This window comes from Pteronotus mesoamericanus, unplaced genomic scaffold (genome assembly GCF_021234165.1).
Source record: "Pteronotus mesoamericanus isolate MK-2021 breed Mesoamerican mustached bat unplaced genomic scaffold, CSHL_Meso_final contig_20, whole genome shotgun sequence".
NCBI classification, from domain to species: domain Eukaryota; kingdom Metazoa; phylum Chordata; class Mammalia; order Chiroptera; family Mormoopidae; genus Pteronotus; species Pteronotus mesoamericanus.
In genome coordinates, this window is record NW_026555085.1 from 75629606 (window position 1) to 75646516 (window position 16911).

General features: G+C 34.5%; 1 protein-coding gene across 1 annotated transcript in view; it reads left to right on the top strand.

The window, feature by feature from the left end:
- RNF217 (ring finger protein 217) overlaps nt 1-14788 on the top strand; it is a 113577-nt gene extending 98789 nt beyond the window's left edge. Inside the window, exons 4-6 of the mRNA XM_054569912.1 lie at nt 6738-6939; nt 11421-11492; nt 12873-14788. Coding sequence (XP_054425887.1) covers nt 6738-6939; nt 11421-11492; nt 12873-12946 — 348 coding nt within the window. The 3' untranslated portion in view covers nt 12947-14788. The remainder of the gene's footprint in view (nt 1-6737; nt 6940-11420; nt 11493-12872) is intronic.
- Nucleotides 14789-16911: the final 2123 nt, after the last annotated feature.

Below are 16911 nucleotides of genomic sequence, written 5' to 3' on the forward strand. Positions count from 1 at the left end.
AACAAATCAATCTTTGTTGAATGCATGCATGAATGCATGTTTCCTGGAGAAAGATAACTAGCTGATCCTGGATGTTTCAGTGATGTGGGGTTGCAGCCAACTGAGAAGGTAAGTGAGAAAAGCAGTGAGTACAGACTTCTTTTAAGAAGCTTGGTAAAAATGGAAGGGTGAGCATAGTTCTTGGCTAAAAGGTTGTGTGGAATTGAAGGAAGGATTTGTTAGGATATGGTGGTACCCAAACTATTGCCAGACTAAGCGATGTACAGTCACAAGGGGGAGAGGGGAAGGTGAATGTGAAGGAGGGAAAACTGACATCTGCAGATTTCTGAGAACATGAGTTACCGGCTCAAGGGAAGAATGGTAAAGAGGAAAAAGAAAATTAGAGTTGCAGTAATTTTTAGTGCAACTCTACTTTAGAGAATAAGAATAGGACAGTACTCTTCAAAGAATTTCTGTCGCAAATCAATCATAAGACTTAACTTGAAATGTATATGAAATTTCCTGTAACAGAGAAAACGAGTACGTTGAAGGACAATTACAGTTTTCAGAGAAACAGCTTTAAAAGTCTAACGTAGTAGGAGGCACCAAATAATTTTGAAATCAACCTTTTATTCCGTGTAGTGCAGTCTATTATAATAGAGGCAACCACTTTTATTTAGTGTGACATGACAGATAAGAATTCACCATTCCCTTTCTTCTTCTGTTTTTTTTTTATTATTTTGATGCTTCTTTTGATGATCTTTTACCTTTAAATAATGTACTACATTTTCTGTTTAGTGTTGTAACAACCCTAGATGGTATGTAGGATCCAGCCCTCCTACAATCCTTTTTGCTGCTTCCCATTTCCCAGTCTTCAAGTTGTAACTTTGTTTTTATATTGTCAAATTTAATAACATTCAATTCTAATGTACTATTTAATATTTCTGCTCTTTCTAAAGGATGATTCTAACATTTAAAAACCAATTGAGTGTTTACATAATCAGGCACATATAATCATGGAACTAGGATTCCATTTCCTTTTCTATGAGATCACAACTTAGGAAACATGCCCGTGGCATGCTTCCTCAGTGGGAATTAATTATACCATATTTTGTTACGCCTCATATTTGGAACTTACATGCCTTTTGTTTTGTTTTGTTTTGTTTTGTTTTTCCTGAAAGTTCTTATTGCTTCTTTTTTTGCCTTGTTGAGAGTAGAAATACCCACATTATTTATCATGTTATTTAATATTTAGTTGCTGAGGAATTTTACTGCTTAATATACATTCCATTGTTATTTTTTGAAGATGTTCTGGAGACCAACTGACTTCCTATACCTAATTGCTCTTACTGCATTCTTGCGTTTTCTCTCAGATTTCTTAACATCCTTTCTTGTTATGTGCTAATATTCTCTTTTCTTGAATTTAACATTCACCTATGAAGTGCTTCCTTGAGTCATGATACCAGAAAAGATTCAGAGGAGTCTTAGCACCTCTGGAACTGTTTTATTTTTGCCCCTATGTATTAATTTTATAGATGGACAAGAATTTTAGGTTAAAAATATTTTTGTTGTATCTTTGAAGAATTTCTTTATGTGTTTGCATTTTAAAATTTTCTATGTTATGAAGAATTGGTATAGTGAGTTAAGTAAAGAATTAAGCATTATTCATGGGATTTTTTTTTAACTTTTCTCATAATTGTTGTTTCTGATCAATTCTTCTAGATACCAAAAGCCACTAATGCAAACACATATATAAAACTACAGAATAAATTATTTTTTGGTGACAATAATATATAACAGTTAATTTAGCTATGATTTCCTGCTTAAAGAATAAAATAAGCTCGCATTTCTTGGTGAAGGAGATAAATTCTTGTGGGCAGATATGTACTGATTTAATTTTAAATTGGGGTAGATATTTAGCAGTTCATTTATTCTTTTTCTTTCACCATATAATTAAGAAGAATCTGTATAAAAACAGAAGGCTTAATTCTAGTTCTATTTTTAGAAATATGTGGACGTTTTCTTAAACTAAATGTAAACAACATAAAGAGCATAGATACTAAAATATATATGATTTTGAGTAATCTCTTATTACAGGTGTTGATACATCCTATGAAGAGTAGCATAAGCTCAAAAACGGTTCATATTGTTATTCCTGTCTACTACAATGTCAACTTAACATCAAAAACTCTTATTAAAGAAATGTCTAGCATATTCTGAATGTTCACTTCATGACTTATGGTATAAAGAGGTATAAGCAACATTTAGCGATTAAATATTCAACTCAAGTATCAGCCGTCTTACTTGTTATAGATGGGCAAAGAAACTCTGTAAGCAGTAACAAAACAAAGGCATTTGTGGTTTATGAGTAGTCAGTTTAAACTAATGAATTAGGAACAACTTGTCTATCCTACTATTTCCTTCTCTTAAGTAAAAGCAAAATTTTGATTCTAAATTATAGCCACTTGGGTGGTTCATTTTTTGTTTTAGCAGAGCTAACTCAATGAATGATTTGAAGCTATAATAAAACAACTCCATTGAGAAATAAAATGAAATTTATGTAAACATAATTTAAGCCTTCATTTTAAGGCTCTGTGTTTTAAAAATAAAGATGGCATTGTCAAAGTGTGATCTTTAACAAAATATACAAGGAACTCATTTATCATATGAAATGTATTATCCCCTGGGTGTTAGGAGTACAAAATTACAACTCGCTTAGCAAACTTGAAAAATAATGGCTCCTGTTGCACATTAACTTCTGTCAATTTGTTTCTCTCTTAGAATTTTTATAAAATATTCACATATAATCAAGATATAGTCACAGTAGTATTAAAAGAAGTGCTGTGTATTTAACAGTTGGTAAATTATGAAATCATTGTTTCATGATTAAATCATTGCCTTTTACATGTGTAAAGTATTCAAACTAATATAGTGAACATACTACTAACCTTGTACATCCCACAATGTACAAGGTTAGTAGTATTGGCAGAGCTTAGAATTTTATCACCTCCTGTGCAGAATATTATTGGATGAACAATATTTTAGTTGCCTGCCATATTCAGAATATTATTTTAGAAATAAGACTGTTCAGAGAGACTATAAATTGCCATCTTGTGATTTAAATGAAAAGGTAAATTTATCTCAGAAGATTTGAGAACGCAGTGAAACAATATTACACACAGATATAAAATGACAGTGAAAATTGTAGGTGAAATTTTGAGGCAAATGAGCTGACATTGACAAGTTTAACTTATTAGAACAAACTTCCTGTCAGAAAAAGTTTTGATACTGTTTTAAAGGAACAAATGAGTTGCCCTGCCCTCCTCCCTGCCCCCCCCCCGCCCCCGCCAAAAAGTTAAAACAAGAGGAAAAGCTCAGATTTGCCTCACGAGGGAGAGGAAACATGTTTGTTTAACCAATGCAAAGATTATGCTGTCACTTAACAAAGGATATAATTGACCTTTGGTTTTATAATAAACAGACATAAATCAAAATCTTTTCTCCATTTGCTCTAATAGATTAAGCTCTGGTTATAAGAATGCCAACCTTGAGGTACGGTTATGAGGCCTAAAGGTGCTAATCTATTTACACATGCTTGGCACATAATGGGCTCTGAACAAATATTAGTCCTTTTTTCTTTGTAAGTCAAATACAACACTATGCTATGTGACCAGGAAATGTTAAGCTTTATTGTCTCCATTTTAACATCTAATACAGTATACAATTAAAACATTGAGTGTGTGACGAAGTCACCTTTATTTTGGCTGCTCAGCAGCTCTCTTTGAACATGTTCTCTCCTAGTATTCAGGTGGTTTTAAAGGAGGACCCAAAATGGTGCCAGGGTCCAGCTGGACCTTTGGCCCACATTATTCCTCAGTGCTGTCCGCTGTGCTCAGTGGATATGAGCACAGCATTCATTCTTCAGAATCCTTCCCAGAAGCGGGCACAACAGAGGAGAAATGCTGAGCTAGGGGTGGATTTGTCAGGAAGCTAAAAAGTTTAGGTTTCATAGACCCTCACTTGAACAAGTCCCTTCTTAGGCCAGGTATCTAGTTTGGGTTTGTAATTTACATTCTTCTCTTTAAAGAGGGCCCCTCAAATCAGATAATCTTCCAATTAGATTATTCTAAAACCCTGACCCCTTCTGACTAAACTGTTAGGTAAAAGAAAAAAAATTCAGTACCATTTTAAAAGGATGGGTTGGCCAAGGGCATAAAAAGTAAATTTTCCCTTATTGACCGAATAACGATTTGCTAGTAAGCCTTGACGACGGATGCTCATACGCCCTTACCTATCCAAGAAGGTGTTCTCTAGTTGAGCATTCACCTGAGAATAACCCACGGGAAGAAGTAAGAAAGGGGACCACCTGGCAATTAAGAGGTGTGCATTTACATTGCCCAGGTATTTGGTTTCTCATATTTTTAGGTGGGTAAAGAGAAAGAGAAAATGGGAACCAATATCATATTGATCTGACTCAGTGTGTGTTAGTGGGTTAAGCTCTGTTCAAGTACTATCACATTTCTCATGTAAGTAATATAATCAAAACTGAGGCTTGGGAGAGGTCGAAGTAACCTTTTTATTTTTATTTTGTAATACAGCTAGTGGAGCCAAAATTTCAACAGAGGTCTTCTTAAAATCAAAACCCTGTTTCTTTCAACCTTCCTATGTGGGTGAGGTTCACCTGTTGAGAATCAATGAGCCACTAGGAGGGTACAGACATTTAACCTACAATCAACTACTGATTTTGAATATCTAACATCCTACTAGAAACTTAATACACTTTCTTTCTTGGTTCATCAGCTTACCATGTGCTGCCTGTAATGTGGTGCCCTCTGCTTAGTTATATTTCTCCAATATTGTCACTATCACCTAGAAGCCCTCCAGTTAGGTAGATAAATAGGTAGGCAGGTATGTAGGTAGGTAGGTAGGTAGGTAGGTAGGTAGGTAGGTAGACAGACACACAGAAAAATACATATACTGCTCAAGTGAAACATTCGCCATTACTATGGTTAATATCTTGTGTTATTTTAAAAGCAGCCTCAGAAGTCCTTTTAAAATTTGTACTGTTTCTTTACATTGAAGTTCACAATTTTAGTTATTTAATCACTAAGACTGAAATACTACATGCGATTTGGAATTAACAACTTTAAAGTATTTATTTGTAAAACCACTGAAAATGTTATATTTTGAAATGAATAATTTTCTTTATCTCTCAACCTTTTAATTTCTCTTTTTACATTAAAGTTCTTTTTTTCCTGGATGATTTTATCCCATTTCCATAATCATTGTCCAGTTTTTGAGAAGTATAATTATAACTGCATTGCTACAGAAGCTTAGGGAGCTATACTGCGTATCCAGGGGAAAGAGATAAACAGTCACAGGAGGGATTAATTCACATGTTAATTGTGAAGTTCTCTGCATTAAAATATTAACTGAATACTAGTCCCAAAGCACAGTCATGGGTAGAAACTCTCAGTAGTCAAAATGGTAATGGGAACATTTTTAATGCATTCTCTAACAAAGAACTATAGGTAGGTAGGTAGGTGGCAGCTCTGGCAGGATAAGTCAGTTGGTCAGAGCTTTGTCCCAGTACGCCAAGGTTGCAGGTTCAATCCCCAGTCAGGGCACATACAAGAAGCAACCAGTGAATGCATAAAACACGTGGAATAACAAATCAAGATCTCTCTCTCTCTCTCTCTCTCTCTCTCTCTTTCTCTCTCTCTCTTCTCTGTAAAGTCAACTTAAAAAGTTTTTTTTTAATATATGTATGGTAAGAATAAGTGAGATGTGACTTGAATACGTGCCCACTCTGTAATGAAATGGGAAGTCTGTATTTTGTTGGTTCTGTTTCAGTCACATGATTGTTGGACAGTGTTACCACACCTTTTTTCATGAAATATTTAGTTCTTTTTCATGAACGGTCACCTAAGAAACTAACCGTCCTCATACTGGTGTGAAAGGTGGCTCAATTTATGAGTGTCCATGAGGATTCTGTATCAAACATCTAATTATATCTCCAAGTAAAATCTTGGTTATGACATGGCCCCACTGGTTGAGACAGTGACTACCACACTGGGTAAATGGTGGACTATTCAAGAATAAAATCCTTGTTACATTAAGGATGAAATTGTATTTATGTGTAACTTGATGGCAGCAATTGAGGAAGGTACTCAGTTGCACAGATAGAATTATACACAGTTCTACAAAGGTATTTGCAAATGATAGAGGGAAAAACTAAAATGGTATTGTGAGTAGTACACTTAGAGCTGCTACCATTTCCTTCCACAAAAGGAGCTTTCTCTTCCTTGATGTTTGTTCACAAAAAGTTTTTACATCATCCTTGCTTTTAAGGAAAACTCTTTATCACCTCTTACTCCCTAAGTCACCTTGTTCTTGCAGATCATAGCATAAACAAAATCCACTTTCTCAGCATTTTAAAATGCCTCCTAACCATCGAATCAGGTATGTGTCTAGAAAGATATGTGAGTTTTCTTTGGAATGTGTTAGTTTATGTATTAGTCATAATCAGCCAACAGCGTGAATACCTGAAATGTTATTGAGCTTTGCACACATGAAGTATTTGACACAAATAATGATCTTGGAGAACATGATTGATTACAAGCAAATTGACAGCTTCAGGAATGCTATGTAAGGCTTTTATATTGGAGAAATTTGTGTTGTTTTGTAACATTTGCCAGATTTAGTTGTTAAAAATTTTTAATAGCCTTTCCTTCCCTTTCCCTTTTTTGCTGATATAGATCCACATCCAGAGAACTGAAGGATGTGATCATATGACCTGTTCACAGTGTAACACTAATTTTTGTTATCGATGTGGAGAGAGATACCGCCAGCTCCGTTTCTTTGGAGACCACACATCAAACCTCAGTATATTTGGATGCAAATATCGCTACCTCCCAGAGAGACCTCACCTAAGGAGATTAGTGAGAGGGTCTGTCTGTGGTGAGTATCCAACATGACTTGGAGGAATCTTCCCTGAGAAGTAAGCAGGGATGCTAGCACCTAGAACTGCAATAGCCGTGATAATGCTGACCATGTGCTGGGTATTCTAATGGGACCTTTCCCCCCAAACAGGGGGAAGATATTCTCTCTCTCTTTGAGTTGAAAATTAAAAACTTAAGTTTGTTAGCAGAGCTTTACTTATATGAGCAAGCAGATTTTCTTCAAAAACCAAATTATAAATTACACTGCAGAAATGTGAAGTCATTAGTCTTTTACATTTCTGAAACTCTATTTTAAGGTATTTGTTGAGAGAAATAATATCCCATTTATTGTTATATTGACAATACCTAACAGCAAATCTTACGCATAGACGCTCTCTTCATTCATGGAGGATGTACAATACAATAAAAAAAAAAAGTCCATACATTTAAGAGCCCTGTAATGGAGTCCCATTGTATCTGTATAGTAGATAAGTCATTGTCTATATTTTCTATTGTATTAATAGTTAATATTAATAGTTAACAGTTAATGTAATGAATATCAAATGCCCTTATTGCATACAAACCCAAATTGAGATATCCAAGCGCAGATTTTTCTGGATTGAACTTTTTTCCTCCCTCTTCATCCCCAGCAACACACAATATCACACCCAAATATGCAAATACAAACAGAGATCCCTGCTCTGGCCTAGTACCACTGCCTTTGTGGAAGGCCATGTTCTTCAGACCCGACAGCTGTTTTTTTCCCTAGCACCATACCTCTCTGGAATGGGCCCACCGTGGGATTTCTTCCTCTGTTTCCATCACAAAAAACTCTAGTATGTCTTTCTATGAGAGTCTTTCCTATTTATGTGCAATACTTCTTAACATCTTCCACATTTCCCCGTTTCTGCCTCCCTTTGCTTAGTTCTTTCATGAAAATCTCTTTACATCTCTCTTTAGTCCTACATCACTACTATTGTGAACCACTCCCCTCTCCAGAATCATATGTATGGTGGTTAATCAGACCAAAGCTGAGCTGATGATATATTTCTATCAGGTAGAAGAGAGTACATGCATTTTAAAATTCACTTTAACTTATTATGGAAACCAGGGCCACCATTTTCCAAAATCTTGTCTGATTTCTATAAAAATGTCCTTACTGAAATTTAAACATAATTTTCCATAGCCAGCACAATTCAATATAGGCAAGATTGGTTTTAATAATTTTCAATGATTGTGTTTATTTGCTTATAATGGTATATACTATAATTATATAACCAATATTTATTTATTAGTTAGGTAGACTTGGGAGGAATAGCCAGGGGCTCTAACCCCTATTTATAACAGTAATATCATAACTAATTGCAAATTTAAGTGTTGAGTTGTAACCTATTTGTAAGGCTTATACATACAGAGAACAACCTAATAAAATCCTCAATTTTCTGCATTGCTAGTTCTTTTCTTTCCTACTTCAATGCCATTTTGTGGCAAGATGGTTTCTTCCATTCACAAGAATCCTTTTCTCAGGTCATACAAGAGTTGAGCTGCTTAACAACCTGTAGAATGGACAGCCCATATACACTGTCAGCAGGGAAATATTTACTCTGTACCATTTTTTTCTGTTTTTATTTAAAAATTGTTATGGTCGACTTTCTGTAAATGGTTTTCTTTGGGCTTATTTTGTATTCTGTGTGTGCACACATGTATCGGAACAAAGCTGACAAAGTAGGGAGCAGCTGGCATTAAGATAAGCTCTCCCTCCCACACATATTTTCCCACCCCCAGCACAGCTGCTTCTTAACTCCTATTGGACCCTAACTCCCCATGCAGTGGTGCCCACCTCTCCTGTCTGCACAAAAGGCAAGGAAAGGGGTTACACTGTAAGTCACAACCCTACCATTTTCCTGCCATATAAGAGGGAAGATGGATTGAACATAGCAAAGCCTTCTCACCCTTTCTCTTTGCGTGATGTAACTCAGTTTGCTCCCTCAGTTTGGGACCACTGCCTCCAGATGTTCTTGGACAGAGGCAGAGAAGGGGCCTGCTCTTCTCTCACAGCTGGGGGGTGGGAACCATGGTCTACACTCCATGTGGCCTCGTGCCAGCTGCAGATCAGAGGTTCCGCTCCTAGAGAAAAAGGAAGACCGTAAATTGGAGAATGATTGGCAGCCTCTGACATGGGAGCATCTCCCTGGTAAAAAGTAGGCTGATTATTCAATGAATGGTCTGGGGAATAAAAGTGACCAAGGAAAAATGCTTCCTTCTCATCTGATTCATGCAAATATTCAAAGCATTAAATTAAAGTATATAATGGAAAAGAAAATATAAATCTTTTATTGATTTCTAGATTGCAAATCATTTATATAAACAAAAAACAATAGAACCCCCTCCAATTATATATATATTAAAAGTATCTATATACACACACACTTTTAGTATATATATTAAAAGTATATATATACTTTTAGTATATATATCAAAAGTATATATATACTTTTTTATATCTACATATAAAAAAGTATATATATATAAAGTACCTTATACTTTATACTTTATACTTTATATATATATCCTTCTTTTAAAGAAAATCTGGAACTAAAATTAAAGAAATATAAATAACCGATAAACATGTTTAAAAATATTCACTGTTAGTAGTAGCGACATGTAATTTAAAATAAAATGCATATTTGGACAATTGATCAGCAAATATTTTGTCAAGTTAATATTCAGTGCTGGATTTTCATACTCTACTGAATGAATTGGAAATGTTGTGCAATTCTTTTGCAAAGAAAAATGATAGTAATATGGAGAACATTTTAAATGTTTTTTTTAGATAGGCCAACAATAGTTTATTTTAAAAATAAAAAATAAAAGAATTATTGATGATCTAGGAATAAAAGAGTGTATGCTTAATCCCTAAAGACAATTTAGGGATTAAACTGTCTTTAAAAAACTAAAACATATAAACATATATGTTTTAAACATAAAACATAAAAAAATAAAACAAAAGTAACTAAAACATATATTAACTTTGATTTCATGACTGGAATAAGTTTATTACTTCCCAGAGAAAGAAGCACATAGCTGGGTCTTAGAGTTCAGTAATTTTAAAAATAAAAATAAGTTATTTTGCAGTCATATTTCATTACTATTATAAAAATTTTAGTAATTATTTTAAAAGGAAATATGAATGAACTTACTGAGCTACATGTGTGGAAAAAGAAACATTTTTTAAAATATGCAAGCCAATATATTCTGAACAGTTAAGCATAACTTTTATCATGTACAAGATATAACTGTTCAACGAGATTTAGTATTGCTTAATTGGATTCTGTCATTGGTAAAAAATATAAGTAAAACTCAAGGTTAGACATTGTGTCGATTGAATGGCAATCTTTCTAAATTAGATGTTAAAAACTATTTTTTCTATCAGCTAGATCCTGGTTCCAATGGGTTCCAAAGACCATTTCTCAATAAAAAATATTGACATTTTTGTCTGGCTCCATTATGTTTTTATTTTTTATATATAATTGGTTATTCTAAATTACTGTCTTTCACTTGTAGAATGGTGTTGCCGGTTTCTCCTTAAACAGCTATGTGATTCTACTGCAAAGTCCCTCCGTCCCTTCCTCACCTCTTCTTGTGCTGGGGCTCGGAGGCTACACTGCCGTGTCACGTGCCTCAAGATCAGGATGACCACATAACGACAAGATATTAACTATTAGGCTTTTAGTGTGTGTGCGCTAGCGCCTTTCAAAGTTAGTGGGGTTCCAGTTGTAAACTCTGCTATGTTTGCCTGTAACTAGAGTTTATTATAATCAGTGCTCCATTAGTAACTTAGGGGGAAAAAAAGGCTGGCTGATGCCATGTGGCTTCCTTAGCAGCATTTAGCCTTAGCACGTATTATAGAGTGCATCTTTTTTAAATTTGTTAAAATGATTCACTCAGTAACTTTCAATATAGTGTATGTTAATTAGTAAATTTCTCTAACTCTAGTGCTGAGAACATCTCACTTGTGGTTATTAAGTGTTCATATTATTAGTTTCCTTTGGATTCAAGAAGTAAATAAATCACTTTTTCAGATGTGGGCTTGGGCTGAAGCCCTCCACAGCACCTACTAGCTTTATATTTTGCGAGCCAATTATGTTTTTGAGACACAGCTCAGAATGTGCCACTCCTCTCTTAATCTTTCGGAATCTTGAAAGTTGAAAGCGGACAAGATCTAAAGGAAAAGCACAAAGATGAATGGTCTTGGTAAAGTGAGCCAGTACCTTTGGAATTCTTTTTTTTTCATCTTATAAAGGATAAGTGATTTATAAAATGTTTGACTAATGTGCCCAGGACTTAAGTGAAGTTAGTAAACCTACATATGAATATTTGTGATACACCTGATACATTTCCTTAGAAAAATTTTGCCTTAATTATAATCACTCCTTTTTTAAAAAATAACATACACTCTGCAGTATTAAAACATTGCTGATTTTGCCTTTTGTTTTCCAGCTGGAAAATTATTTGTTGCACCTCTAATCCTGGTCCTGGGATTAGCACTAGGGGCCATAGCGGTTGTAATCGGTAAGAAACACTTAACATACCTGAGCTGAGAATTCTCTGAGTGCCACAGAGAGAGTATGAGTGTAAATGTCATACTGTGAGTCTGTTATTAAGTGGACATGGTATCTGTTCAATGTTTGCTTTAGATAGGCAGTCAGTGAATGGTTTACAGATTCAGAGGCTCGGTTTCATGTAAGATGTATTTGACACTTGTTCAGTCTATGAACACTTTGAACACATGTGTCCTATGATGCGCTAATAACCCCCTTTTAACACCAATATGAATGCAACTAGTATTTTAGTGAAAGAGCCCAGTGGGCTAGAACCAGATTTTCAACTCTCAGTTCAGGTTGGAGCACCAAAGAAAGGAAGCTCTGGTACACGCTTGAGTATTTGGTTTGTTCTAGTGAAAGGCTGCCCTGGATGGAAAAACATACCTTTGATGTGATAAGAACATATACCCAATGTATACTTTAGCACTGACAAATAGAAAGTGTATCATTGATTTGTATAGTTTATTCATGCAAATATATTCAAATACGTATTTTAAAACAGTGGTTTCTCAGACTCTAGCATGCTTTTACCTGGAGGACTCTTAAAGCACAAGCTGCTGGTCCTTCCCCACAGTTTTTTGTTCAGTGTTGGGGCAGGTACATGGTTTCCTGGTTCTAAAAACTTCTCAGGTGATGCTGATGCTGCTGGTCTAGAGACCACACATGGAGAACCATTGCCTTAGAGAATACTATATCAAATGCTATAGATAAAGTCATCACTGATGATTGGTTCAATTAATGGATGGAATTTTCTTCTAAATAAAATAACTTTTCATCTGTAAAGTTTCATTTAGCAAGTAATTTGCAGGTGTAAGACACAATTATAAAGTAGCTGACATTTAAATTATTACAATGAGTGGGGCTTTATATAGTAGATACTATCATTGTCTGCAATTTACTGTTGAGGAAATTAAGGCTCCCTAGGCCAATCATAAGTGGTAGAGCTGGGAATGAGACCTGACATTTGGCTCCACGGCCCATGTTGTTAAGCCGTATGTTATTCTGCCTGAAAATGAAGTGTGAATATCATAGTGCGTAAATGGTGTAACCAGAATTAATGAAGATGGCTTAAACCTAAGGTTTGATGTTTCGATATAAAACATTTCATATTCAAACTGGTATCACTGAGATTGTTAAAGCAGGGAAAGAGCTAAAGAAAAATAATAAAAAATGAAATCTTGTAGAAGTAAACACATTTTGTAGCATAGGGGTCTTCCCTCTTTTCATTTTCATGTATTGCTAAATAATGTTTATTTGTCAATCATTTGCAAAATAGAAAATTTTCAAGTATATAAACCTAAATGCCTCTCCTCCTGATGAGCTTAATCTTCTTTTTTTTTACCCCTAGGTTTATTTGTATTTCCTATCTATTGCCTTTGTAAAAAACAGAGAAAACGATCACGGACAGGTATGCACTGGTGAAGTGCAGATGATTTCATCTAACTAAGCTGGTCTGGGTAGGAGCTATACCGAAGTGCACACGCACCTGAGAGTCGCGTCCTGAATCACACGGAGAGGAGCCTCCTGCCGTCTCAAGTCCCCGTGATTCTCCGCAGGCCACAGTGCCGCGAGCTCCGATACACTCCCAACATGGTATCCTGTCCTCTCCTTATACTGATTGCTGCTTTTAAACAATGATTACTTCCATACACTATAAACATCTATATCATTCTGACCTTCTTAATGGGTCTTGGAAGAAATTATTTTAAATAAGAACCAGTTATCCTCAGAATTGTCTGAGCATGCCTCTCCTGAGAATTGCTTGGACTGTCTTCATACCTGAACCTTCCTCCAGCCCATCCTATTAGACTTGGTGTAAACAGCTGAATTCCCACTTGTACCAACAAGCAAGTCCACTCTTCAGAAGATAAAGGCTCACCATGTGCCCTTGTTTTCATCTGTGGCCCAAGCAGTGTAATTCCTTCATCCTTCAGATGGCATAATTGTCAAAAATCTCAGTGCTCTAAAGAGAATGAAACTAAATTAATGAAAAGAATCATGAGTTACTGAAGTATACATGTGTAGAGGTATGAATGTGTGTGTATAAGTATCTGTATTAAAACTCAGCCCAGTAACTTTGTACTTGTCAAGTTCCAATGCTCTATACTATTTTTCCACATTTTCGTAGATATATTTAAAGATGATGGTTCCATTGTGGGCATAATTTGGGAATATGCTGAATTAAAGTCAATATAGACAACAGGCTATTTTGATGTTGACCCTTTCTATTTCTTGGTTTCTCTTTGTCACACACATACACACACACACAGAAATGTGTGCCTTATCATCCCCAAGGATTATCAAACTTTAAAAACTGACAAAACTCATTGATTTTTTTTTTTTTTTTGGAAATTTTTAAGACCTCAACATTCAGCCTTTTCAGACTTCTATTTTGGCATACATGCTTCACTATATGAATAAATCCTTTAGGCAAAATTAGTTAACTTAAATAGCAAGTTTGCTGTAGAGAGAACCACTTAAGCCTTTAAATAATCTTTATTCTGCTAAATTTTTAAACAACTTGTAAATACAGATAGTTTTGCTTTGGGTAAAGATATAGTATTATTTACTACCCCGCCCTCTTTCTTACCTCTTTATTTCTCTCTTTTTAATTTGTCCCCAAGTTTTTCATGAAAACAAATACTAGTTTTGAAGGATTTTTATGTTTACTGCTCTTATGCATAATGTATTGGTCCCTTCTTCTGGTGGGGTAATTTGAAAACAATACTTTTGTGTTTAGGGGTCTATTTAAAATATAAACTGCTTTTGGAGAAGGAAATCATAAAAATGAAGGAAATATTTTCTGGAAGTTCTTCCAAGCTGAGATGTCTTTAAAAATAAGAAAGGGACAAGTAACTAAATTATGTTATTCCTTTGTTTTCATCACAAAAGTTCGTCATCAGAAAGGAAGTAAACACACCTAAGATGCCTAAAGTTTTCACTTGTTTCCAATCCTTAAATTACCTATCTGCATAGATGTAGCATTAATTTAACAGCAACCTGTGTGAACTGAAATAGGTTATGTGACAAAACATGCATTAACATGGATAGGTTGTCTTGTTAGTCTCCATGGTTTAAGAACATCTGATTTTTATTTGACCTAAGAAGCCCATGATAATGACATTTACTTGTATGGATAACAAGCCAGCACATTTCCATTCTTTCTGAATGACACTCAAAATTGCTATACTATAGTTTCTGGACTAGACTATTTCCAGTTAGAGGATGTATCATTTTTGGTTCTCTAATGACTTATTACTGAAGCATAACATGATACAAGAAAAAGTGATATGCTTTAGCTTTACAAAATATATTTCCATTCATTCATCCATTAATTTGACAAATACTTATTGAGCCTATTCTACGTGCTCGAGTATTAGAACCAAGAGAATGAGAATTTCCATCCTGAATCCACATAATTGTGTCATAAAGTGCTTAATGTTTGCAAATTTGCCTTTCCCAGACTTAGGTGTTAGTTTGACATTATGTGAGCATGATAATTCTAAATCTAGTGAATATGTTTATGTATGATATATATGTATGTATGTATAATATTTCCATAGATGCATATGAATACATATGCCTCATACATATACACCAACTAGCTAAATAATATGCTTTCTGGTCTTAGATAATCTATTTTCTTATGTCATTGTATCTGTTGTTTTTGGCCTACTCAGGGATTTTTATTTCTTTCTTTAAATAACTTATCTTTGGGAAATATTTTTATATTATTTGGAAACGTTCCAGTTTTCCTATTACAAAGTGGTGTCTGTTCAGTGAAGGCTGTTTCATCAGTGCTTGAGCAAGCATGCACTGTGTTGCACAGGATATTCCTTTTTCTATAGCGTAGACTTTTCAAAAATTAATGTATGTATAACTTTTGGGGTGAATTCTATAAAACTACTTTAGAGAAAGAAACATAGGAGTAAAATAAATATCTTTTTAGCCAAAGCTTGTCATTTAATGTTATTGTAAATTTAGTACACAGAGGTAGGCAAAAGGAGGTCTACAGTTTTTCATATGCAAAACAATACAATAATTAATAAATAATAATACAAGAATAAACTGTTTTGCATACCGTAACTGTAAACCTACTTTTTCCCACCCCTGTATCTTTTTTAAAAAAGCAAAACCATATAGAATTCTAAAACATAAATTTATCTGTTTAACTGACCCCTTATTTTCTAGGGGTAGCCACTGTTAATAATTTGGTATGTGTCCTTCCAGACACTTTCTACAAATATATAAATAAATGTCTCTGTGTACACATGTCTGTGTGTATATTAGTTTTCTACAAATGGAATAATAACATTCTTACTGTCCTGTGACTATTTTTTGTTTTATTATATATTGGCAGATACCTTTCCATAAAAGTTTAAATAGATTTGCCTCTTTTTTTTTTGTAAATTACTACATATTACACTGTGGGGTTATCCTTTAATTTATTTAATAAGTCCCCTATTGAATGGACAAGATTGTTTTCACTTCTCAAATATAAAGCATCAGTGAAGAGCCTTTACATATATTGTCACTTTGTGTTGACATTCCCATGATTTTTAAATTTGGATTTAATAAGATATTTGTAATAAAATTTTAATGCATCTTCAGTGAATGAGGGCATAGAGGTAATTAGTATATTTGATATCTTTTTCTTGGAGAGAAAAAAGATTATATAGAAGTGCATAGTTTTTAAATAAAAAACATTTTTGCAGGATAACTTAACTCTTGCTTAATAGCCAAATAAATATCTTGCCAAAACATAAAAAAGGAAATTAATCTTATTCCAATAAAAATAAAGTATAATGAAACATCTATCAGATATCCAAAAAAGATGCACTGATATTTGGATGACCTAGTTGTAAACTTGAGGGATTTAAATGAAATAACTGAATCAATCATGTTTGTCACATTTTTTGGTAAACACTATCCATGTTCATGCATGTTGCTGCACAAAGGAGCTTACTTATACCATTGTGAAAAGTAGGGAGCAGTATGTTGCCAATTATGAACAACCAATTATCCATAGAAAAATAGATAGATTGTATGTAAGGTTTGGTGGTTTGTTGGGATGTTAAAAATTGTGGAATAACATGAAACATTCCTCTTACAATGAATCCCAGCCATTCCCTAAGAACCCCTACATGTGGAGTTTACGAGAGGGGTCAGACCTTTTGGTACAAACAATATCCTGTTGCCACCACCTTGATTTTCTGATAGGTGCTATTGTATCCTGGAAGTAAAAGAGACAGGAAAACAATCAAAGATAATTAAATACCAGTCAAGTTACAACCTGATCTCTTTCATTGTACCTTCTTGGCAGTGGTAACAGGAGTCCGTGGTGCCTGTCAGGGGATTCCCTGTCCTAACACCCACCATCTACGGGG